The 23636-nt window shown below is 41.1% G+C and overlaps 3 protein-coding genes across 6 annotated transcripts in view; 1 reads left to right on the top strand and 2 right to left on the bottom strand.

Moving 5' to 3' along the window:
• Window positions 1–6956, bottom strand: part of apaf1 (apoptotic peptidase activating factor 1) — a 43195-nt gene extending 36239 nt beyond the window's left edge. For all 3 annotated transcript variants that reach the window (XM_069715759.1, XM_069715761.1, XM_069715760.1), the window contains exons 1-13: window positions 6806–6956; window positions 5954–6134; window positions 4821–5010; window positions 4350–4547; window positions 3868–4057; window positions 3096–3208; window positions 2841–2972; window positions 2402–2640; window positions 1909–2076; window positions 1515–1646; window positions 958–1071; window positions 665–849; window positions 221–347 (exon numbers count right to left, since the gene is read on the bottom strand). In XM_069715759.1, the coding sequence (XP_069571860.1) occupies window positions 221–347; window positions 665–849; window positions 958–1071; window positions 1515–1646; window positions 1909–2076; window positions 2402–2640; window positions 2841–2972; window positions 3096–3208; window positions 3868–4057; window positions 4350–4547; window positions 4821–5010; window positions 5954–6097 (1932 nt within the window). In that variant the 5' untranslated portion in view covers window positions 6098–6134; window positions 6806–6956. The remainder of the gene's footprint in view (window positions 1–220; window positions 348–664; window positions 850–957; window positions 1072–1514; window positions 1647–1908; window positions 2077–2401; window positions 2641–2840; window positions 2973–3095; window positions 3209–3867; window positions 4058–4349; window positions 4548–4820; window positions 5011–5953; window positions 6135–6805) is intronic.
• Window positions 6957–8195: 1239 nt separating this feature from the next.
• On the bottom strand, window positions 8196–17165 carry tcp11l2 (t-complex 11, testis-specific-like 2). 2 transcript variants are annotated; one of them, XM_069715789.1, is made up of 10 exons: window positions 17065–17165; window positions 14360–14540; window positions 14010–14142; window positions 13072–13192; window positions 12278–12501; window positions 12006–12142; window positions 11249–11421; window positions 9915–10096; window positions 9607–9779; window positions 8196–9470 (listed from the first exon to the last, which is right to left on the bottom strand). In XM_069715789.1, exons 2-10 carry the CDS (start codon window positions 14526–14528, stop codon window positions 9208–9210), a joined length of 1575 nt encoding a protein of 524 aa, XP_069571890.1. In that variant the 5' UTR covers window positions 14529–14540; window positions 17065–17165; the 3' UTR covers window positions 8196–9207. The 2 variants fall into 2 exon arrangements, with proteins under 2 accessions (XP_069571890.1, XP_069571891.1); XM_069715790.1 differs by lacking the exon at window positions 17065–17165 and adding an exon at window positions 16325–16433.
• A 1152-nt stretch (window positions 17166–18317) lies between these two features.
• depdc4 (DEP domain containing 4) lies at window positions 18318–23575 on the top strand. Its single transcript, XM_069715798.1, has 9 exons — window positions 18318–18406; window positions 19085–19508; window positions 19827–19978; window positions 20115–20310; window positions 20491–20741; window positions 20838–20980; window positions 21199–21324; window positions 21576–21654; window positions 22032–23575. Exons 1-9 carry the CDS (start codon window positions 18331–18333, stop codon window positions 22229–22231), a joined length of 1647 nt encoding a protein of 548 aa, XP_069571899.1. The 5' UTR covers window positions 18318–18330; the 3' UTR covers window positions 22232–23575.
• The last annotated feature ends 61 nt before the right edge of the window (window positions 23576–23636 follow it).

The following is a 23636-nucleotide window of genomic DNA, read 5'->3' on the forward strand; positions in this document are numbered from 1 at the left end:
ATATCGTAGAAAAATATGTAGATAAGTAAAAAAGGTACATGCAGACCTAAGGTAGGGTGTTTTAAAAAGCTACAGTCCCTCTTATTGACAGAGGAAGTCTTGTTTATTAAAAATAAAAAAATGCAGCCCTGTGGTGAAAGTGGATTGCTTTTCATGTTTTCCAATATTTTGTCTCCATGGAAACTATTTGGCCTTCATAAGGCACTCTGTGAACGGATACCTTGACTGTCTTGCTCGCGCCACAAGAGGCGATCTTTGTTCCATCATGGGAGAAGCAGGCGGAGTAGACGGAGCCCTGTTGGGGGTGGATCACCAAACGGGACAGACTCTCCACACCGCTCTGGTTCCTGTATAAAAAAAAAAACAGTCAAAACCTGGTTAAACAGCTTGTGATTAAAGTTTTTGCACCATGTGGCAATAATTTACATTAGGGCTAAAACATTCAGGTTAAAGTTCATTTTACAAACATGTGTTTGGTTTCACATTACACCATAAATAAGAGACTTTCTTACAGTTACATTATTCCATTTTAGATGCATTTATTTGAGAAAATAAATGCTCATATATTACAATAAAAACCCAGCTGATCCTTAGATGCACAATAACAACTTGATTTTGACGTTATTATTAAGGAACCCCATTTTAAAATGCATCCTTTTCGTACAGCAAGTCAAAGTAGATTCCCCCGGCGCTGGCCCGGTCCTGCGCCTGCAGCCGGGCTTGTCTGTAGACCTCAGAGGTGTGTGGCTGAGACAGAGCGAGCTGCACGACGTCCGGGAAAGGACGCTGCTCCAGCTGATGGCCGTTCAGAGACAGAAACTCCTGGAAATGACTGCGCACGTCACAGTTCTGGGAGGACAGAAAGGACAAGCAGATATATCTGTGACGGACAGAAGAAAATCTGAAAATAACACAGAGGTAAAAAAAAAAAAAAAAAAAAGTTTGATGTCTGCTGACCTCTTTGTCCAGAATGGATCCATACTCCACGTAGTCATTGATGAGGTGGGCTGGACCTATTACCTGGGCCTTAACACTGACCCAGTCCAGAGAGAACATGAGGGAGTAGAGCTCCTAGACAGTGAGACAAGTAGAGACACAGAGAGACAGAGACAAGCAGAGAGACACAGAGAGAGAAAAAAGAGAAAAAACTATTGATATGCTAATGAAGTAACACCCTGCCATCAATCCTCTCCTGAACAGTGGTTGTGTGGGGCTGTGTAATATGAGTTAAATCAATGTCATCATAATAATATAAATGTTTTGCAAAGATTAAAACATGTGATGAATTGGAAAAGACTGGAAAGTCATGATTTTTTGTTTACTGAAATTTGATTTCACAACAAATTACAAACCCACTGAAAAGTGAGTCAGTAAATAAAACTATTGAATTTCCCTGTGTGTGTGTGTGTGTGTGTGTGTGTGTGTGTGTGTGTGTGTGTGTGTGTGTGTGTGTGTGTGTGTGTGTGTGTGTGTGTGTGTGTGTGTGTGTGTGTGTGTGTGTGTGTGTGTGTTACCTGGGAGAGGTTGGCTTTGGCCATGTGGTAGGTCAAAAATCTGATCCAGTAAAGACACTCTTCATCTCCTGTGGTGGGAGGACCATCTCTGTAGTACTGCTGGTACTGACGCACCACCTTAGTGTGAAGGCTCTAAAGTACACACACACACACACACACACACACACACACACACACACACACACACACACACACACACACACACACAGATATAATAAGTATTTTCTAATTATAGTTTTAATTAAAGCCGTGTTTATTATTCAGTAGCTGTTATAGCAAATCAGCCAACATGGCCTCTTAGGGCTTCTTGCTTCACTGACTTAATTACTGCCCACTTAATAACAAGTTTGAACTCCAAAAGCTTGAGCTCCTCTAAAGTTGCATCCACACTGACCTGGAGCTGCGTGCGGTTCTGCTCCACCAGGAAGTCCAGCTGGAGGTCATGGAGATAGTACAGGTAGGGTTTATTGTGACTGTCCACAAACAGCAGAGACTTGTTGACGAACTCCTGGAGGATGTCCTCCACCTCCTCCGCCTCCAGATCCCACAGAACAGACAGCACCTGGGACGGGAAATAACATTCGAAGTAACAGGTGTCCTTCACCTTTGTGGAGAAGAATCCTCTCATACCTTCCAAATACTGGTATTTACAGTTATCATTTCTCATAGGTTCAGGCATGTACAGGTGATATAAGCAGAATTAAACCTGATTTTAGAGTATTAAACCACAAAGAGTCATTCCTGAAAGCTTCCAGAAAAAAGAAAAAAAAAGCACTTTTACGACTAAAAGCATTATGATATATACACAGAACACTGGTGTTGTGTCCCACCGAGAGGTAACAAATGATAGGAATCATGTGACAGAAGCATGTGTTGCGCAGCCAAACCTTGGCCGGGATTTTGATGTCCTGCTCCAGCACGGTCAGGTCCTTGTAGAGCTCCCGATGCTCGTCAGGTAAGACCTCGATACTGGCGGCCATGGCCTGGTCCAGGGCATCGTAGTCGTAGGATGACGACTTCCTTATGCGCTTGAACTGCTTCTGCTGCAGCTGGCGGAGGTAGTACTGCCAGCGGGTGGGTTTCTCTTTGAGCAGAGCGCCGATCAGGGACACCACCAGAGGGGAGCCTGACGTGATGCACAAAGAAGCCCAACATGTGTATTAGAAGCACAACTTGTGCGCAAAAGCAAAAGATCTGATCCTGCACGAAGCACAAGGCTGACAGACAGCTCTTAAAATAATGAACACAACCACTAAATCAAAGTTATTATTGCTTTCTAATTTCAAAGATTAAATTAAATCAAGTAGTACGTGTGGTTTTACAGACCTTTACATTCTCGGACGATACTGCGAGCCTCGTCAGGTAGCCCATTAAGCTTCATGTTCGTGTACAGAGAAAGGACCTCCAGCGCCTTGTCTTCATCCAGACCACTTTCCACTCCCACCTCATATTTAGCGCCTGCAACAACAAAAAAGCACAAGTGCGGTGCAACTGTCTTTTTTTGTGAAAAGAAAAACCATCACAGAAGGTTTCATTCAGTGCAGTTTTCATGTTGACCAGAGTGAACAACAGGACACGTACCGCTGACAGAATCAGCGAGGCTTCTATTTCTGGTGGTCAGAAGGATCCGACAGTGGATATCAAACGCCTTCACCACCATGCTGTCCCAGACGTCATCTAGAATCAGCAAAGATCTAAAAAAACAAAAACAGAAAAAAACAGTTTACCACAACAACTAGACTAAACACGGCGAACATACTGTATGAGCATTTAAAGGGAAAAAAACAAAAAAGGGACAAAATATTGAAAAAAATCTCCACTAAAACAACAACTTGGCTGCAGCTAAAAGATCCTTCCAAACCTAATGTAGTAAATATCCAAACACTGACACCTGCTGTTGACTGAAACCAGTAAATAATTAAATATGTATATTTTCATTCTGGCTGTTAACTGATAGTAATTTCTGCCATTGTTTTATCGTTGTATCCTTTCCTGTAATTTTATAACCGCCGTCCTTTTTCCTTTAACATAATTTATGGTTTTACTGTTACCATAAACATTTAATCTGCTTTTTTATTAATAATTCTTAGTAATATGATGATTTTTGTGTCCTTATTTTTCAAATCATTTAGAAAAAAATCTACAAAAACACATCAAAAATTGGTGTGGTTATTACGATTCACCAAATGAGTTTTGTTTATGTCAATTTTCTTGCTTATATTTTCACTGTGTAATTCTTTAATGTTGAAATAAACTAGCTCTATTCTCTTCTGTCACAGTTTTACATCGTGAATTGACATCAGAAGAGTCTGAATTACTACACAGTACACAAGGATTATGTCATTGTAGGAACCTGGGATATTTGCGCAGCATGAGGAAGCGCAGACACTCCTTGGCCTCATCCAGAGAGGTGGGGGGCCGGTGGAGGGGCTGGGAATCCAGGCCCTGCTCCAGACGAAAACACAGAGACTGGATCTTCACCAGCAGGTTCGGTTTGTCCAGCTGGCCGATGGACAGCCAGTGGATGCCTCCAGGAAAGCACTCTGGACATAAAGACAGGAGTCAAAGGAGGACGAGGTGAAAAGCTACGGAGGAGTGATCGTAAGGCGTCCATGTTTGAAACTATTCTGTCACACTTTAGTGTTACCACTGTGTCATTTCATGGATCATTAAGAACACTTCTAGCAGGTTAATTGAGTACATTAGTGTCAATGAAATTCATTAGGAGAGACAAAGAGAAAGTTCAACTTTCTCCACTTGGATGTATTTCTTTCTTTAACACTTTTATTGTTTCAAAATAATCCATACTACGAGTAAGAGTTTAGGTAGAGTCACCTTCGATGAGTCCATGGTGCCTGACAGCCTCAGCAGCCAGGATAGACTTCCCCGAGCCAGCCATCCCGAAGACAGTGACCCAGCCGGGGTCCTTCTGGAGCTGGTAGAATTTCTCCCTGACCCGGTTCACCAGCTTTGGTCTGCTGACGAACACCACGGGCCTCTGTGGTACTCCGCCTTCACTGAGCACGGTCTGGACTGTTAAGTAGATCAGAAGGGGATCGATATAAAACACTGTGAAGGCATTTCAGTTGCGACTGAGTGTAGGAGGTTAAACATGAAAAAAGGGACACAAAGGAGTCAAATGAGAAGAAGAAGATTGAGTTTACAAGATGGCTCATTGAGCTGGTAACCAAAACAGCGCCCACACAAGTCTCTGCACTCTCCACAGCACTCATGGACTCCCACACGCTGACAGCACAACCTTCAAAAGTTCCACTCCCACCCCACGCACAGCTTCCCACTGCTCACCGTATGATGTAAAGCTATCAGAGGAGCTCTTCTGTGCCTCGAGTGAGAAGTGCGGTAAGTCGTCATGGAGCAGATTGGCCAGATCATCATATGTCTCCTTGACCAGAGCGTTGTAGAAAGAGATGTAAGCACGGTTGTCCTTCCTCAGCACGAGCTCAAGTAGGGCTGCAGCCTGATCCTTCCTGGTGGGCTACAGAGAGAAATATCAGAGATGAGAGGTGGACTTTGATTTTAACATGCTGCTATTTTGAAAGTTTTCGTATGAGCTGATGCCAAAACAATGCCAGAGAAAGTTCTGAAAGGATCTCTGATGTCAAAAGCTGAATTCTGACATCTTACTTTTTACTTACTTTTTGTGTGTAGGTTTTAGGAGGCTCAGTTGGCAGAAAGAGAATATAATAGCCATAATTATATTTCTAAAGTAGCCCAGATGGGACAAACCCCACTCTCTTAGACACTTTGATGAGGAAAGCCAGCGGAGGGGTATTTAGTTGGTTGCAATATGCAAACCCACCGCTAGATGTCACTAATTCTCCCACACTGGCCCTTTAAAAGATTCCAGTTGAATTACTTCATATTCCTGTTCCAATGATATTCTAGAAATTAAACACTTGAGTGTGAGATTGTGTGTTTTACAATTTGGGATTCTGCATGTCATGCTTGTTCACAGCATGCAAGCCAATAAAATCAGAAGTGCAAAGTGCAAAGTTCAGAACCACATCACCCAGGCAGTAAATGAAATATTCCTGTGATTCATAGACCTGAATTCAAAGACAGAACGTGAAGATTAAGATTAAGAAGAAATTTGAATACATATGTTGGTTACTTTGCTTCCTGTAACAGCCAATGAGTATACTGTTCATGTGTCCCTCAGCAAGGCACCAGAACAAAATCTGTTGACTCATCATTTAGTCGCTTTGATGATGTGCAAGTTAACTGATAAAAAAATCAATATTTTGAGCATGAGGTGATGAAGGGAGAGGCGTGTCCAGATCATCTGCACATAAAATAACAAGTAATGGGGAATACCAAGACCCAGAGCATGAATCAGTAAACTCCGGTAGGAAGAGAGTGACTCAGTAGTCAGTAGACTTTTTAGTATTTCCTCTTTTATACCTTCAGCAGAAACTCACCTGAGTCCTGATCTTTTCCTCCTCATCCACAGTCATCACACCATCACTGATCATGTGGTCCATCAGGTAGGCCGGCTTCATGTCCTGCTCCAGTCTGTGGCGAAAGCGCAGCAGACAGCTCCTCGGCCGTTCCTCCAGAGCCATCTCGGCACCACAAGCCGACCATGCAGGGTCTTTTATACTGCGAATAAATGAAGAAGATGCAATGGAAGATTAATGACCGAAGGACGGGTGGATTTATCACATGACGTGACATCAATAAAAGGGCAAAACCTTCCTGCCTAAAACATTAAAAAATAACTGAAACAATTTGTTGACAGCCAGTCTGCAACTATTAAAAAAAAAAAAGCTGTTAGAGAACTTCGTAATGGGCATTCAATGTGGAGATTTCCCATTAATCAATACAGTAAAAAAAAAAAAAAGTAATTGTCACATTTATTCACACTGAAAATAATGTGTCTTTAAATGAAGGAGAATACACAAAAGTTCATGACTATTTGAAGACAACACAATAAGAAACTGAGGAACGGGAAGGTAATGAAAGTGAAACCACACGAAGTTAAACAGGTGTTCACAGAGTTACCAGTCGATTAACCTCCCATTGTGTCAACAAAATAAAGGTGAGCGGTTAATTTCTGACATCTCTGCTCTGTTGCTGAACATGGAAGTGAATACCAACACCACATGTCGGGGTTAAACGGAACTGTGCTCTGACATACTTTACCTATCATCCTATTTTTTACTACCCGATCCACTTACAGCAAGCTCATTTCAATACTTGCCACGACAAGTTCACTCGCTTTGACTGGCATGAGAATGAAACAAAGAAAACAATCGCCAGCAGATACTTACAAATATCTTCTTTTGGCCAACGAGGAAGGTATTTGCTGGCTTGTATGTGCTTGAAAGGTAAAGTCACGGTTTGCAGAATAAAATGGATAGAAATGCCATTTATTTCTCAGCGGTAACGTCTTACTTACACGCCCAATTTTTAAAGGGTGGCTTCCTGAGTCCCTACAATAACAACTTGCCACGGTGCGAGACGGCCAATGGTGTGATGAGTTTTAAATCACGTGACCGATGACCTCACGCATTTAACAAACGTGTAACCGGGCAAACTGATGCGGCGTTCAGATACTACTCATTTGTCGTAAATATGGCTTTTTTACTCATTTAAAAACCTTTTCTCAACGCTAATAACATTCAAAGATACATCAATAAGATGCTTTATCCAAACAGGAAAAGTTTGATTTGTAAACTGATGCGGCACAGAGCTATTAGACGTTGATGAGACAAATAAGTAGGAGAAATCCCTTTTGTACTTTTTTAATCTTGAAATTAGTCGAATCAAAAGTGTTTTTGAGCTGGGTTTTTTTTTTTTATCTTAATCATTGAAACAGTCTTAATGCTTTCTATCTGCAAATTTTTTTTATCTTTGCATGCTTAGGAATTACAAAATTTGTTAGTTTGTGTTTTCAACACATACTTTCTTCAGTTTCCGTACTACAAGTGAAGGCAACAGTACTGCCTGGTGACAACAAGCGATGAGAGCATGTTTATTGCACGGTACACTGATGCACTGATAATGCAATTATAGGTAGCCATAAGTAGATTACCTGTATAATGCTGTAAACAAATCAGCTTTTTGTCACACCTGCATAGCAATACTAATATACTAATTTCTGAAAAGGACATTAAATTATGGTAGTCTGAGAATCTAAATCCACCGACTGTATCTCAAAAAAGAGAAAATACTGGCACCTGGAATTACTGTCACCCATATTTCACGAGTAGGCGTGTAAATCTCAATTTTTATTGTAGTTTGTTGATCATTAACTAACAACTATTTCTAATCACGGGTCTGATCTTTGTGATATAAAAAGTTGTATGTCATACTATTAATCCCTCTGCATTAATAGTATGTATTATGGTATAATGTTCTGTGCTCAAATACACCTGCCTTTTTATGTCTATTTTGTTTTTGTATATATAATGTAATATCCTTATAACTAGTAAAAGGATAAAATAGAAATTTAAGTTTTAGGGTTGAAGCCTAGCTTTCTATTAAGACTGTAAATTATTTATTTCACATATTTATACTATTGTATCCATGTTTTAAGATGTTCTGTTCCCTGTAATCCACTGTATTTGTAGTTATCTTTTACGTAATGTATTTTTACATTATTCTTGTGAAAAAAATCATATTTATGTCAAGTTTAATGCGTCACAAATTCATGCTTAATTTTCTTTTTAAAGTTTTATTATATTAGTTGTGTTACAGACGAAAAGAAAGAACAATACATTTTCATGTAAACTTCTGTAAAACTAACATAACCTCTGTTCTTTGTGCAATTTTAGCTCCGCTGGAAATTCTGGACAACAAAAGTCACTTTTGAGTTCAGCAACTTTTCATTTCTCTACACGTTCCAACAGCCAACACAACAATACCGTAAAAACTGCAGTACCTCAAAATGTAACAAGAATATAGCGACAAAATCAATATAAGTCCACTGGCAGATAATAAGTAAAAGTACAGAACACACAACATGAGAAATATTACAACTAATTACTTGAAGTAAGAACTCAAATGACCAAACCCCAACACAAAGCTACTCATGCAGACAAATGCTATTTCCTTCTTCGAGAAATTATAACGCAGAGTGGATTAAAAACAATGCAGAGCGTTTAGTTCTCTGGCTGATACAAAAAAATAAAAAATGGTAAGGACAACAATCCAAGTATTAACTTCATGGATAAAGGACTCCCTCATGTTTTACATTAATATAATGAAATGTGGCACTTACTATGACAATATATAGTTATCTTGAACAGTTATAAAGAACTTGTTCTTTGTAAAGAATCTGAAATGCTACTCTGCTATTATTCTAAATATATAAGCTTCTTCTTCTTTGATTTATAAAACTTGCTGTATGAATTATATGGTTTTACTTTTTATCTCTTATTTACTGCCTCCTAAATTAATAAAAAAAAATTTAAAAAAAATAATGAAATGAGGTGTCACCATGCGGTTGAAAAATGGATCATTGTAACACTGGTTTTTTTTCCTTGTAGTTTGTGCCTTTTCTTTCCTTCTTTCTACTAAAACAACCAGTTTGACAGTGCTCAAATCAACTTTTGACATGTCAAAGCTGCCTCCCCCCCGACACACACACACACACAAACACACTTCCTCAGCTTTAGTTGTTTCTGGTAGAAAAACAGACTCCTTCAACTGCATGAGCCAGATCTTGCTTTTAATTGGAGGCGACAGAGTCCTGAGCGGCGTCCTGAGGAGGGCGTCCTGCTGCTGGGCTGCTGATGAACATAAGCTTCCTGATGATGTCCGCATAAAAAGGTCCATAGACAGCCTTGTTGTAGTTGACCAGGGAGATGAACTTTGCTCCCAACATTGCTAGTTCAGGCTTGACAGCGGCCAAGCCAGCCGGTACCTGTTCAAGTTTGACCCGGGGTTTGGGGTCACAGATGAGCGCCTTGAAGTACTGCAGCACACGATCCTCTGCAGAAAAAAACAAAACATAGAAAGTGAGACAAGTTTAATACACTCGCACCAACGCACATTTCTCTTCCAATTAAAATAGTCTTTATGGTACAGACTCTTCACGTCACAGTCACCCCAGCTCACTCTAACTTACCAACTAGAGTGCGGATGGGATTGTCCTTCTGGGTGATGCTGCAGATCTGCCCCGTGAGGGTGGTCTGCAGCGCTGGGCTCAGTGCAGGGTAGTCCCTCTCTGTTAAAGACTTGTTGAGCTCACAGCAGATCTGAGCGCTGACGCCTTCCAGTGACTTTTCGAGGTTAAAGTCCCTGTAGACATAGAGGGAGAAGTGCGTTTCGGGTACGATCGAATGTTTCATGTGAGCAAGATCTTAGATAATCTGTAATAATGGATTTAATGTAAATTTGTGGATTTATGAGGGATAAAATAAAAAGGGAACTGACGGCCTGTGCATCCCATCCAACAGCACACTGATCATCTTCTTCAGGCGGTCAGACAGGGAGGGCAGACCCTCGATAGGGCCTCCGATGGTGCTGAAGATGATGAGCAGCACCTCATTCACCGCCTGACTCCGCTGAAGCTGCCACTGAATCTCCTGAAGACGCGTCTCATCTGTCACCAACGTCTAAAGGATATCCATAAAACACACACGGCCACATAAAGGGTGGAATACGCCCTCAGGTCACGCAAAATATTTAGATGTATAAGCATCACCTCCCAAGCACAAACTGTCTAAATGTCTTCTAAACTTTTATCTTAAACTGTCAAGAGGTATATTATATATATATATATCTATATATATCTATGTATATCTATATATATATATATATATATATAGATATATATATATATTTCACACATAAAGAGCAGAGAAATTGAAATGTTATACGAGGGACGATCAAAAAGTTCCAAGATTGCTACCGTTACACGTGAACAGAGCATAGTACCGTGATGTGCACAGAGTAGAGGGAGGTTATAACCTTCAGAGGTTATACCTACAGTATTCATTACAGTATTACATCGCTTGATCAACACCAGCACCTAAGCTTCACCTGTTTTTCTGCTCACTGGTATGTGTGCAGCCGCAATGTCACCATGGACCTGAAACTTGCGGAGAGAGTTCGCACATCAAATTTTGCGTCACATTTTTTGGGAGAGAAGTCACAGGGAGCTAATAAGGGTGGTAGAAAGCAACGATTGTGCTGTTGTGGGCGAGAAACGCTGTGATCGGGCACCTTTTCATGTCGGAGAACCAAAACGCCATCGCGCCACAGTTCAGGTCGTTTGCATCGGATGTTTCCGCTCAGACACTTCAGAACGTCACGGTAGCTCTCGGCGTTGACAGTCAGACGCCGGGTGACAGACGTACGGGTGCACAACCACCTCGGGTGTCAAAGAAAACCCACCTGGTTGTGCTTCTGACCTGAAACACCGGCTTTGGGTCTTGGACAGCGACCTCCTGCTCCCTCTCCTTCCACCTCTCCCGGCTCATTGCTTGTGTGTCGGCTTTCTGAAGCATTTCAAGGGTCTCTGTTGACGATTTCCTGAGTTTGACACACTATTCGATGTGCTCTGTCTGCTCAGGTTTACGGTGAAATCTAAGCTGCGCCCAGACCAGTGGTCACAAAAATGTGTGTGACTCAGGTGCCGATGTTGATCAAGCGACATAACTTGGAATACTAAAATTGCTCTGCTCGCAAACAGGAACAGTCTCAGTTCAAAAAGCCCTTTGTAAAATCTCTTTCTCTTAACTGCATATACAAATACAAGCCATTACCTCGGGCAGTAGGTTCTTATTGTAGTCCCATGTGAGGATGCGGAGGAAGGCAGCATTGAGGATCTGGAAAGGCCCGGGCACCGGTGGCTGTCCTTTCTGTTCCTGAGGGACGGCGGCTGACAGCAGCTCCTCCAGCACTGACTTCATCCAGGAGGTGGTGCGGTCTAAAGAATCTGAGGAAGTTTCACAGTAACTCAATATCGTAGTGGTATTTCAGATTTTTCTTTCACGTTGTTTTGTGGTGTAATTCCAGGACTTTCTCATACAAAATATCATATCCTTAAATTCTGTCAGATTCTGTTTGTCAGCAACAAATTCCTAACTACATACGAGTATATTTTCTGTAATGCGGCAAGTTATGTAAGCTGCTTTCACACATGAACTGCAACCCTGAGCAGACATTACCCAAAGGAGCTTCACGTGAGAGGGCAAATGATTGAATCGGTAGGATCAGACATTAAACAGACTTTACCCTGCCGGCTTTATGGTACAGAGTCTGTGCAATGTCCAATTAAACTCACATGAATAGAGTAAATTTTTGTCCAGAGAATTCACAGCGAACGAGTGGGCATGCTTTACATCGCCTGAACCACATCGAGTATTTCCAGCAGGTGAAACCGTGTGACGCATAGAATCTCTACTTGTGTGCACGAAAAGCGCAGCTCCAGACAATGTCCAGGCCTGATTCTCAGGACGCTGTCCAGAGGTTATATGAGAGAACAGCTATATATAGAAGAATGTGTTATTGTGAACTTACTGGGTACTGCATCCAGGATGCTCTGAAACCGTGCCCTCTCGTATTCGACACCGTGGCAAGCCAGCACCGGCTTTAAGCTCTTAATTGAATGGTTGACCATGTCCGCCTTCATCAGGTCCAGCACACGGAATATCTCCCTAGTGTGTAGAAACAAGCCACAGGAGTTACCTTGCTTCTTTTAATGTACATAAATAAGAAAAGTCACAGTTTATGCATTTTTCTTTGGTAATAAATGTTTGATAGCAGTATTGAAACCAAAGTTATGTAGTTACCTGAAGAGTGTCACTATGTTCTCTGGGCTTTCCTTTAGCTTCTTGATTTCCTCATCCCTCACTGGTGCACACATCTTGCCCATGGTGGTGATAATGTAAGAGGCAAGCCCCTTGATGTCAACCGCGTCGTTGTCAACCTGCTGACGAATCAGGTCCATGTCCAGCACCTCCATGATCTGAGTCCGCATCCGATTAGCACCCGGATTAAGGAACGACAGTAAGACCTGTGCATTGAGGGAAAAAAAGTTTATTTTTGAATATCATAATAAAAAAATTAAAAAAAATGCTCAGTTATCTTCTTCAGCCAGAGCAATGTGGTAATAGATTTAGATTTAGACTTTATTAATCCCACAATGGGGAAATTTAGTCATCACAACAGCATAGAACCACAAAAAAGGTGCACACAATATGAAAAAAATGTATAAATACGTATACATAAAATAAGATGAATAAAAATAATTATTTTAGAAAAAAATAAGAGCAATGAATAAATACACATACACAGACTATATACACAAAAACAAATACAATTTAATTAAAATAAATAAATACAGCTTGGGATGAATGGAAAAGTGTCAGGTGCTACGAAATGAAATGAACAGTGCAAAGTTATTTTAGGGTGGTGTTGAATAGTCTGATAGCCGTTGGAACAAACGACCTGCAGTAGCGCTCTTTCCTGCACTGAGGGTGCAGCAGTCTGCCACTGAAGGAGCTACTTAAATAAAATAAAAAATAATAATAAATAATTCCTACAGATGTAGTGAAGCAGTGAGCATCAGATTGTGTGTACTGACCTCTCTGATCTCCCCCAATAATCTGATGGCTTGTTCATACTCAGGCGGGTCGTTGTTCAACTCAGCCTCCAGGATGTCCCAGAATGCCTTGTGGAGATTATCACGAACTACCTTCAGTAAACTTTAAAAAAAAAAAGAAAAGAAAGAAAAACAGAAAGGGGAGTTTTAGTTTTGCAAACTCCCGGTTCGCTTGGAAACAACTCAACTGAATTCATTAGATCCACCTTTACTCTAAAGTAACTAAATTACCTTTAAAGAAGGAAACAGAAGTTAATGTTTTGTGGTTCCACGCCAATCATAAGCATTAGTAGACAAGTCCAAATAAACTGTGCATCTACTCTTTGTCCCTTTTGGTTAGTTTACATTTGTAACAGTGTGCTCCCTCTTCTCGGTACTGTGTTTGTTAGAGTTCGCCACAATTTCTGAAGCTGTTCTTGTTTTCTTATTTAAATATTTCATCAGTCTTTTGTGTGAACTTCTGGGCAGTTGAGACACAAATAATGGTGTTGCTTTTTTGCAGTCTCAGTCACCAGCTATTCAACTGTAAGTAAAACAAGACTCACATTCATCCTTGGTGATAACAGTCTTCTTTCATGAGAATTACACATTTTTATTAATTCTGTAAAGCTCTATATTTGTATAAAGCATAGATACCACTAGCAGCCCTCTCCGATCACGAACATGTTCCGAATTTCAAGTTAAATGTCTGTGAACATGACTGATAACAGTGTTAAGTGTGAGAGGCATCAATGGTATAAACCTAAAAAAAATTATGTTATTAGTCAGCAAAGCTTGTGTAATCAAGTCGTTTGCATTATTAAAAATTTTCTTAAGTCCCTTATATGACAAAATTATATTTAGGTTCACTACTAATCTACAAAACATAATGGCGTGTGCACGAATGGAGACCAAAGATCTTTTTCAAGCTTAGTGTATACCCGTCCTGACGAAGGCTATCTCGGTCCACATGGAAACTGGGGTTCACAGTGATCTCATGGGAAATGCTGAGATTGAACAGGTCTTTCGCAGTATCCATGACTTCATCCAGGGTTATAGTTTTGGGCGGGCTTGCTGTGGAAACCAAACATTGAACAACAACTTCGTAACTTGACAAACGAGAGTTTGTGTTAATCTATTAAAGTTGCATGATAACATGTAACTACTGATAAAATACTGGAAACCTAACAACACGTACAAACAATACAGCATTGTAAATATACTTTTTCAAAATCAAGCCTGACTCTGTGCAGAAACCAAACCAGCAAAGGGTCGAGGGGACCAAACTCACAGGAGGGCGTGCAATGCTTGCTGGAGCAGTCGCTAGTGAAGCTTTCGCGCGAGCAGTCCAGGTCGCTGGTCAACGTCATGCTGTCGCAGCGGTCCGACGACGAGTCCACATCGCTGCCTTGGTCCTCACCGCTGGACGTGGAGGTGGGTCGCTCATCATTTAGAGGCATCTTGGGTTACGGCTGCACACGAGAAGGTGGTAATGACTCTTAGCTTGTTGACAGTAACTTAAACACAAAGCCATTTCTTAACACTTTGTCAAACTCAAACAGCAAGTCTGAAATCAATGGATATGTTAATATTTTCAGAAAAACTTGGAAGAAACCAGTTTAGACCGAATTATCGTTAAGAAAACTATAGTTCTTAGCAGTTCCTGAAAGACACCTACAAAAACAGTAAAAAAAAAAAGTAAAAAAAATTAAAAAAAAGATCTCTGATGTGGCGATATTACATCAATATGAAGAAATCCCACAAAAAGACCAAAACAAACCAAATAATCCAACTGAGCTGTATTGTTTGGGTTGTTCAAGCCGGGTACTTTGTTCTCTGCAACGTATAGTTTTGTTGTTGTCCAAAAGCTATTTGAATGATGCAAATGTTTACAAGGGATGAGATGTTCCTTAGTGAATATATACACAAACACTGTAGTTAATTTTGAGGAAACCCTATGTAAACTATCTCAGAGTCCCAGATGAAGCTTTACCTTAATTTACTTGCGCTTGTATGAATGGGAGAGCGAGCATGTGACTGCCAGAGAGAGAACGCACATTTTTCATCTAAGTAAGAGTCGTCGTTGCCAATGCAGTTAACAGAGTGTAACAAAAACACCAGGCACGCTCAATAAAACAGCTGGCAGGCCAGTCACCATGGAAACAGAGATAGCAGCCTTTTTGTGCAGAGTTTCAACATCAACATCTTATTAAACTCACTGACAGAGCATGAAGCAATTCAATGGAAAAACACTGGTTACGTGTTTGTTTTTCTGCCACCGGGGTTACAACCCCATCCAAAGTCTACACACAAACAGAACCCACGTCCACATAGGTTTAAACAAAAACCTGTATTCCTTGAAGATGAAAGGGACCCTGTGTCCGTCTGTCTGAGATCAATTGTGTCTCCAGGGCAACGTGGGACAACAGAGGGCTTCTCAACCGTCAAACCGATCCCATTACACCTGTCCCTGTGTTGTCTGCCTTCCACACAAATAGATTGTCAAGCAGAAGAAAGGTGCCATTTGTAATGAAGAAACGAATATGGGCTAAAAAAAAACCAAAAACAAACTAAGTTAAACCATGAATCAAGCTAAAAGCACTCGCCAATAAAAACACAAATCACCACACTTGGCTAAATTTAAGTAATAAGATCTTTATTACTGTAACACCTACGACTAAGCATGACCTCTGCCTTTCTAATATTATCAAAGACATACAGTGCTGGCGGGATGACACTTGGGTGTTCCTGTCCCTAGAGTTATCTGCTGCCAAAAATTAATGCACCCTCCCTGGCAGCTCTTGTGGTTTAAAGATAGCCTGAGGGGGTGAGGATGATGTGTGCGGGGAGTGTGCGACTTATGTGTACCCCTGCTATATCCGCAGCTCGCTCATTGCATTATCTGCTAGACTTGACAGCTAGGTCAGAGCAACGCACCGGGCCAATTTTCCACGATTATCTGGAGGGATGAAAGCAGTGCAGTCCAGAAAACTGATTACGGATTAGGTGTACATCTGCTGCTTCATTCTGAGAAAGCCTCTCCCAAGTAGTTTGCGCGTTTGGTGTTACGCCGTTATAACAGATCACCAACGCAAAAGTAGGAGCTTTTAACCAAAACACTTCACAAATATGTGTAGGAAGTGAATGTTAAGAAGCATTAAGAATGATATTGATCAATCAGTATTTGGAGTACACAGAAGACTGACATACAGCATTGGAATGTGATAACAATATATCTGGAAGAACATTTCTATACCTTGCCCAGGTGTTTTGGATGTAAACAAATCAGCAATCAAAGGAAATGTATTTTCAAGAGGGAACAGGTACTCGAATGCAGATTACATATCGTTACAGCAACTCCTGCAGAGACAAAGACGGGCTCCTGAGATGCGGGGTTGACTGCAGTGTAAAGTAAACAAAGCAGTGGATCAAGGAGGCCGGGCCATCCACACGGGGACTCTCCTTACTGGCTGCAGCTCCCTGTCGCTCACCACTACATGGGACATCTTTGGTTACATCGCAGTGCACATGGATAAAGAAATATCCACACACACGCAAGAACAGGGTACACGTGATCCGAGCTGCAGACCAAAACAACAACTCCATGTACATTTACAGTGCGTTTTAATGAGACCCACGACAACAAGTCCAACGTTATTACGAGAGACGAAATGTGCTGTAGCTGTCAAGACTCATCTGTTGTTTACACTGTAAACTGTATTGTGTTACCTGACTGAATCCTGCGGCTGTGCAGCCACAAGATAATAAGAATAATAAAGAATAATTGATATTTATAAATGATTCATTTGGTTTTTAATAACACGCAGCAGCTGTACCGTGACATTAAAACGGACATGCTCGCTGTTAGTTTGAATCTTCGAAGACTATTTTGTTTCCGCTCTACAACAAAGCGACACCAACGTTAAAGTTAGCCAACGAGGAAGTGAGTCCCAACCGTGAACACGTGAAAATGTGCTGAACAAAAGCGACTTTTACCTCTATTAAGTCTCCGGAAAGGGAGACCGACGCCAGCTCAGCGCTGAAGTGAAAACTCGCGGCGGTCCTGAGCTGTTCGTGTCTCTTTTTAAAGGTCCTTCTCTCCCAGCTGGCTCTAAGGGCAAAACAGGCGAAACCATCTCGTCCGTAGGGGTGTTCAACTGCCAAACAAATGCGAATACATGAAAATGAAATGCTTTTATGGAAACACTTGAACATAACTTTTAAAGAGTACATATAGGGGTAAATATACATTTTTAGATCGATAAATATACAATTTTGCAAGATTTTTACACTGTATCACCCTTAGTTGAAATGGTGCGCTCCTCTCTGCTCCATCCATGTTCACGTGGGACGTTTTTGTTTACGGACGTGACCTCAGTGTGCTCAAAGTAGAGCACATATATACCTAAGGGCATAATAGTCATAATGATAATAATAATATATTATTCATAATAATAATGATTTATGAACAATTCATAATATAGTATCCAAGTGACAGCAATTCTAGGAAAAGCTTCTTTTTTTTTTCAAGAGAATTGTCTAATTTATCCTAATTTCAGTTATCAGCTGCCAGACAACTCTTTTGTCCTTTTGTGATATAGCATATATTCATACCTAGTTTGATATATTATGCATATCAGGTATGTGCTTTTTTTTTTTTTTTTTGCAGACTCTTACAAATATATTTAGCGGAAAAAAAATGTACGCGGTAATTTAGTTACGGATGACATTTCTAAGACTCTAGGGAAAACACTGACCTAAATATTATGTGAGAAAGTGACTTTTAGGGTGTTGGATGAAAAAACTGTTGAAAGAACAAAAGGCTCTGTGTGATTTTTATTTTTGGAGGAGTCTGTTAATATCACTATATTTGAGTCTTGGCAGACAGAATGTCATTATATTAATTCTACAACTGGGACATTGTGGTGTGGTTCTCTGAATATCACAGGTTAAATAAACATTCAAATGGTTTATGTGTGGCAGATGGGTACATTGCAGTATTATTTCCTGTAGAAAATAAATTATATAATTTGTAAAACCGAAGCGTACATCGGTTCTTTGACGTGTAATTTTTCATAGTTAAAAAAAAAAAACAACAGAATAATTAACCTTACGAAAAAGCTTTTTAAATGCCTTTTTTGTCAAATATAAATTGGAAACGAAGTGCACTTTATAGCCTGTAGAGGGCAGCAGTGCGGCGTGTGTACGTTACGTTTAGAAGAAGAAGAAGAAGAAGAAGACGATGATTACGTCACACTCGTGATGGCGGTTGATTTGACTCCTCGGTTTAGAAGGTTGAACAGCCAAACGAGAAGTTTTCGGGAAAATATCCAGCATGGTAAGGCCTGATTATTAATTATAAACAAGTTAGATGTTAGATAATCTCCGCTTTATGTTATTATAGCCACATAAACAAAGTGGAGTCGTGTGAATATGTGCGCATTGACAGATAATACTGAGGCATCACTACCGTGTTGATAGTCGCTGGTCTTGACAAAATTATCTTTTATAGACCAGAGTTTAAGGAACATGGGAACTCAGGATCCTTGTTTAGGCTGCTGCTTAGGGTTTCTAGTCTATGGAGAAAGTATTTCGACCCTTTGACCTACATATGTGGCAATACTTTCCTGTATAATCACTCCTTTCGATGTTCTGCATCTTACGGCAGTGTCGTACACCATTAAAGTTGCAGCTTTCACTTGTTTTCCTTTTTCACATAAAGTAAAATAAACAAACCTCAGATCAAAGATCAATGGGGGCGAAGTTTTGCAGAGTTTTCACTGTCACAAGTTGATTGTAATTGTGCCTGGTGTTTACCCTCAATTTTAGACATCCCATGTTTATTTTACTAAATGGTATGACGACATTGTTGAAGGTATGTTAATTAGTCTATCCAAAAAACAACAACCACCAGACCATGAATGAAGTCCATCATAACTTTTGAGCTTTGGGATTCAACAATTGATTGTGTCCCCTTTTCTTTTTTTTCTCCCTCTGACCACACGGCCTCCAATAGGTTTCTCAGGGCCCTTTGGTGCCACCCAGCTCTGGCACAACATCATCCAAGCCCTGCAGACTCAGGTGGAGGTGCGCCGCTGCAGGAGACACCTCCGCGTTCATGCCGAATGTTTCACAGGCTCAGACGCCGTGGACGCGGTTCTCAGTTACTTGATGCAGAATGTGGTGTTTTGCACGAGCGAGGTGTCTCGCCTCAAAGCTGCTCGACTCTGCCAGGCTCTGATGGAGGCGAAGGTGTTTGAGCCGGTGGGCACAAAGCTGTTTCGCAGAGACAAGGAGGTGGCCTTCGAGGACAGCAGCTGCAGCCTGTACCGCTTTCTGGAATACAAAGTGTCGTCCGATTCTGTCATGCAGGGGGGAAGTGGTGACACAGAAAACACACCACCGGAAAAACGAGCGTTAAAGAGGAAGAAGAGCTCAAGGTTGGCTTGACAACAAAATCTAAATGTATTCAGTGTCAAAGCCTTATTGCAAAGTTTATATGATATAATGTAAGCTATTGCCATATATCTTTTTGATTTTGGTTGATATTGTTATATCTTTCATGTCATCATCTCATTTAAGTTAAATCTATCTCTATATACGAGATATTATTTGTAAGCATCAATAGTCATTCCCCAAATATGATCAAATTTGAACTTATCTATTGATGATATTTGATTTTCACGACATTTTACAGTGGCTCTTCACAGTTCAGAGTGTTAATTAATCACCAAAATGCTTTGTTTTTGTTTCTGGAGGCTGTATGAACTGAGGACCATCTCCAATCCTCTCGCTGTTGGACCATCAGACCAGAGGGTAGAAAGGCTTTTGAGGACCATCAACCTGCAACCATCTGTCTCTCTAGCTCCGAACACAGCCCCCATGTCTTCTGCCTTTCTGGCCAAAGCTGGTAATGAGCTCATCTGTCAGTATTTGCCAATATGGCGGGGGCCCCTTTGCAAAGGGAGCAGCAGTCCATGACAGTTTGCTGGACAGATACTTTTCTGAAGCTTTTTTTCTCCTTCTGCTCTTTCCTCCTCCCCTAGTGGTGGATGAGGTCTGGAAGCAGCAGACCTTGCTGCAGCTGCTGCAGATAGTGGAGTTGCCCATGTTGGACTGCATCCTGACTTCTCCCGAAAGGGGTCAGCCACAGGCCTGCAGAGCTCCTCTGGCCAACCAGGACCTGGTTATTTCTAACACGTGCCTGGACAGAGAGCTGCCCGACTCCCTCAACCTGCCTCAGTCAGTGCTCCGATTAATACTTCAAAGTCTTTTTGCACCATGTTCAGAAGCTGATCCGGTCAAAAATGCATTGTCGTAATTACAGAGCAAATCGAGATGAATGAACTCGTTTTTCACCACATATTCGGTGATAGCAAAGCAACGTTTAGTTCAGTTTCATCCCTTTTTTTCTTTCCTCAGGTTGGATGGGTGGCTGTCGGCGGCGGCAGACTGCTTGGAGCTCTTTCCCGACCAGCTGATCGTGGTCGTGGGGGAACAGCTCAGCCAACAAGATGGCGATGCATCTTTAAAGAATGGAAATGCAGAGCAGATGGCAGGCCACAAGAAACTACTCTTTGACGCAATTGCCAAGCACTACAGTGGCCAGGAAAAAGCTCCACTTCTTTCAGGACGCTACCTGGATATACATGCTGCAATTCTGGATTTACTGGGTGAGACTTTTGTGATTTATTTGTGTGTCATTTTGAAAAATGTAGGAGATAAATTTGAGGGTTAACCCCAACCTTAACCCTGCTCTTGATTTCCAGATGAAGGGAAGGTGCCGGAGGCCATCAAAGCCTCTCAGTTGTGTTTGCGGCTGCTGGAGACGAGCGTGAGAGACGAGCTGCGGAGACTACTGGCCTTCATGGCCACGGCAGCTCCCTCAGATGCCTGTCGTCTGCAGAAACAGGTAGTTCACCGGTCTCCTCCAAACCACACTGACACTTCCAGCTCTTTGCACACACTGATAGGTGTAGGATATATAGAAAACACTTTATAGAGTACATTGTTGGTAATTTCATTGATTTATGTGATTCTAGTGGAGCTTTATAAGAGGATACAGTAGTTATTTTGATGGAATGACCTCTTACTGACAGGGATGTGGGTTTTATTTTTTTCTTCTTTCAGACTGATAACAGGAACTTGGTCTGCCGCACTTTTCAGAGAGCACTCGTTCAGAATCATGCATTGACTCGATCGCAGAGTGAAACGCTGGTGCTCTTTCTCATGGACAATCACACAGAGCTCTTCAAGGTACATTTCGCTTCTTTCAGACTTCTTTTGGAACTTAGTTTGCAGAAAAATGCATTTCTGAAGACCGTACATAAGCTCCACATTATTTGGATTTCATAGCAGGCGAAACTGAAAGAGGAACTTTTACAAATATCATTAGAAGTTCCTTCTGTCCTATACAGAGAGGGATTTGTGCACTTTAGACCGACAGGCACCTGTTAGTGGTGGGTTTCAATGTTTCCTTTCACTCTCTCCTCTTGCTATGACGATAGACTCCTACGAACCTTATCGAAGCTGTGAGGAGAACACTGAGGACGATGCAGCAGGGCAAAGACGCTGACTCCATTGCAAGTAAGTTAAATGCAACTTCAGTTAATTGTTCCCACTCCAGCTAACATTACACAGTAGACCGTCACATGAAATAAGAACTCAGAAGGTGTAAATATACGGAGTCCTTCAAACTTTGAGCGTCGAATCTGTTGCACGAAATACTGGTAGACACGTTATTTGCTGCAGTGTTTTATCTTCTGCAATAAAACACACCTGTACTGATTTATCTTGAACTTAGGGGCTCCACTGCAAAAACGTTTTAACCCAAATAGTAAAATGTTTTGTCTACATGGAGGCGCTGTTGCCCCAGATTCACCCCCACCCCCCCCAAAAAAAAAACAATCCCTCCTCACTGAACACAATTAACTGAAGTTGCATTTCGACCCGCTGTGCCGCAGCGTTCACCTTCTGCCAGCAGGTGACCCCACAGGAGTACGAGGACCAGCGCGAGGCGACCACTCTGGAGAGCCTCAAACAACTCCTGCATGACATTACCTCAAACACCAGCATGCCTGTCAAGGAGAGGAAGACGCTGCTCAAAGAGTTTGAAAAGCATCACCCAGTGGTCTTCCTCCAGCATTTCTCCAGCACTTTCTGAAGCGCACAACCTACCGGTGCCGGTTTTGACTTCATAGATCTCAAAGTCGGTGGTAAAATGCTGCCTTTGCATAAGTAATGACTTGCCTACAGTCACACCTCTGATGTCTAGTATGAGGCGACGATCAGCGCAGATCATCCTGAGTGCAAATGATGTTCTCACTACATGTTGGCACGACCAACGTCTCCAAATTCCGATGGAGTCACACGAAGTAACGAGAGTTGACGTTTTATTTGTAAATATGTGGTTAAGTTTGGATTTTGGAAAAAGTTCCTTCTGTCCCACAGCCATGGATGCCTTCCCTTTTTGTTTTTTTAACTGGCGCATATTGCGATTCAATATAGCGTTTAGAGTCTTGTTGTTCAGAAATCACATGTAAAAGGTTTTGCACTAATTTGAAAAATATAATTAAGATCTATTTGGTTCCAGGTAGCTTATCGAGGGTGGTGTGGAGTTTGGATTGTTGACACAGATGTCATATTGATGAATAATGTTTAAATAGTGCGTTTTCTGCTTTATATTGTTTTAGCATTACTAGAAGATAAACTTAAAGTATAAAAAGGTTGTAAAAAGGGATTACTGAAATAGACTAACTTTATCAGCCAATTAGCCAGCTGTTTGATGTTGCAAATAGTGGACAGCTTTTGTACTAATTGATGTGATTCTTTTAGGTCGAGATACTGCACTTGGATAAAGCTAATGTGGTTTACTAAAGGGTATTTTAGTTCAGTCGATTGGAGTGGTGTTGTGCTTTTTAGGTGCACATTAATATTTGTACACATCAAAAATGAAGAACAACACCATGGCGGCCATGTTGGTGTCTTGTTTCGGCTGCATGTGTGTTTAAGGACGAATACTGGTGAGAGTAACACTAATGTCGCCGAGTTAAGTTTAATACATGAAGCATGAAGGTTTTCATATTTTCTGGGAAGGTTTTAACATGACATTGAATATGACATGAAAGCAGAATTGTGTGTGAGGCTAACAATAGCTCAGGTTCATATTGAAGGTTTGTTTGAAACACCTTTAACTCAAACATGTTTTTAATTGTAACTTTTTAGGATTTTACTTGAAATATAGACATTATGACTTGATTGAAAGGGGGTAAAGCCAGGTCTACTTTGACTTGATATTATTTTAGGCTACTAATTTAATTTGACGCCTTTGTTGGATATTTTTTTTAAGCCGCGGTCAAAGAAAAATAACGTACTGTCAAACCTAATTTTACTCGGCATCTTTTAATCGTCGCAAACACTGGAATCATGTTCGAATGCACTTTATGATGCTGAAACATGCTTTACTTTCTGAGGAAATAACATCTCTAATAAAAGTTGTTCTCTCGAAGGAGACTTGTCGTAGTGCATGTGTTCTTCTCTCTTTCAGGGGTCTTGACGTGGTCATAAGG

Source organism: Brachyistius frenatus, unplaced genomic scaffold (genome assembly GCF_029030835.1).
Source record: "Brachyistius frenatus isolate BFR_SWC_R1_liver_20210118 unplaced genomic scaffold, ASM2903083v1 Contig_148, whole genome shotgun sequence".
Classification (NCBI taxonomy): Eukaryota; Metazoa; Chordata; class Actinopteri; family Embiotocidae; genus Brachyistius; species Brachyistius frenatus.

Coding starts and splice junctions, on each gene's coding strand:
- tcp11l2 (XM_069715789.1), bottom strand. CDS start 14,528: ATGCCTCTAAATGATGAGCGACCCACCTCCACGTCCAGCGGTGAGGAC. Junction 13,193..14,009: donor GATAGCCTTCGTCAGGACGG/GTATACACTAAG, acceptor TTTTTTTTAAAG/TTTACTGAAGGTAGTTCGTG. Junction 9,471..9,606: donor TCCCATCCGCACTCTAGTTG/GTAAGTTAGAGT, acceptor TTTTTTCTGCAG/AGGATCGTGTGCTGCAGTAC.
- depdc4 (XM_069715798.1), top strand. CDS start 18,331: ATGGCGGTTGATTTGACTCCTCGGTTTAGAAGGTTGAACAGCCAAACG. Junction 19,979..20,114: donor TGCCTTTCTGGCCAAAGCTG/GTAATGAGCTCA, acceptor CTCCTCCCCTAG/TGGTGGATGAGGTCTGGAAG. Junction 20,742..20,837: donor TGCAATTCTGGATTTACTGG/GTGAGACTTTTG, acceptor CTTGATTTCCAG/ATGAAGGGAAGGTGCCGGAG.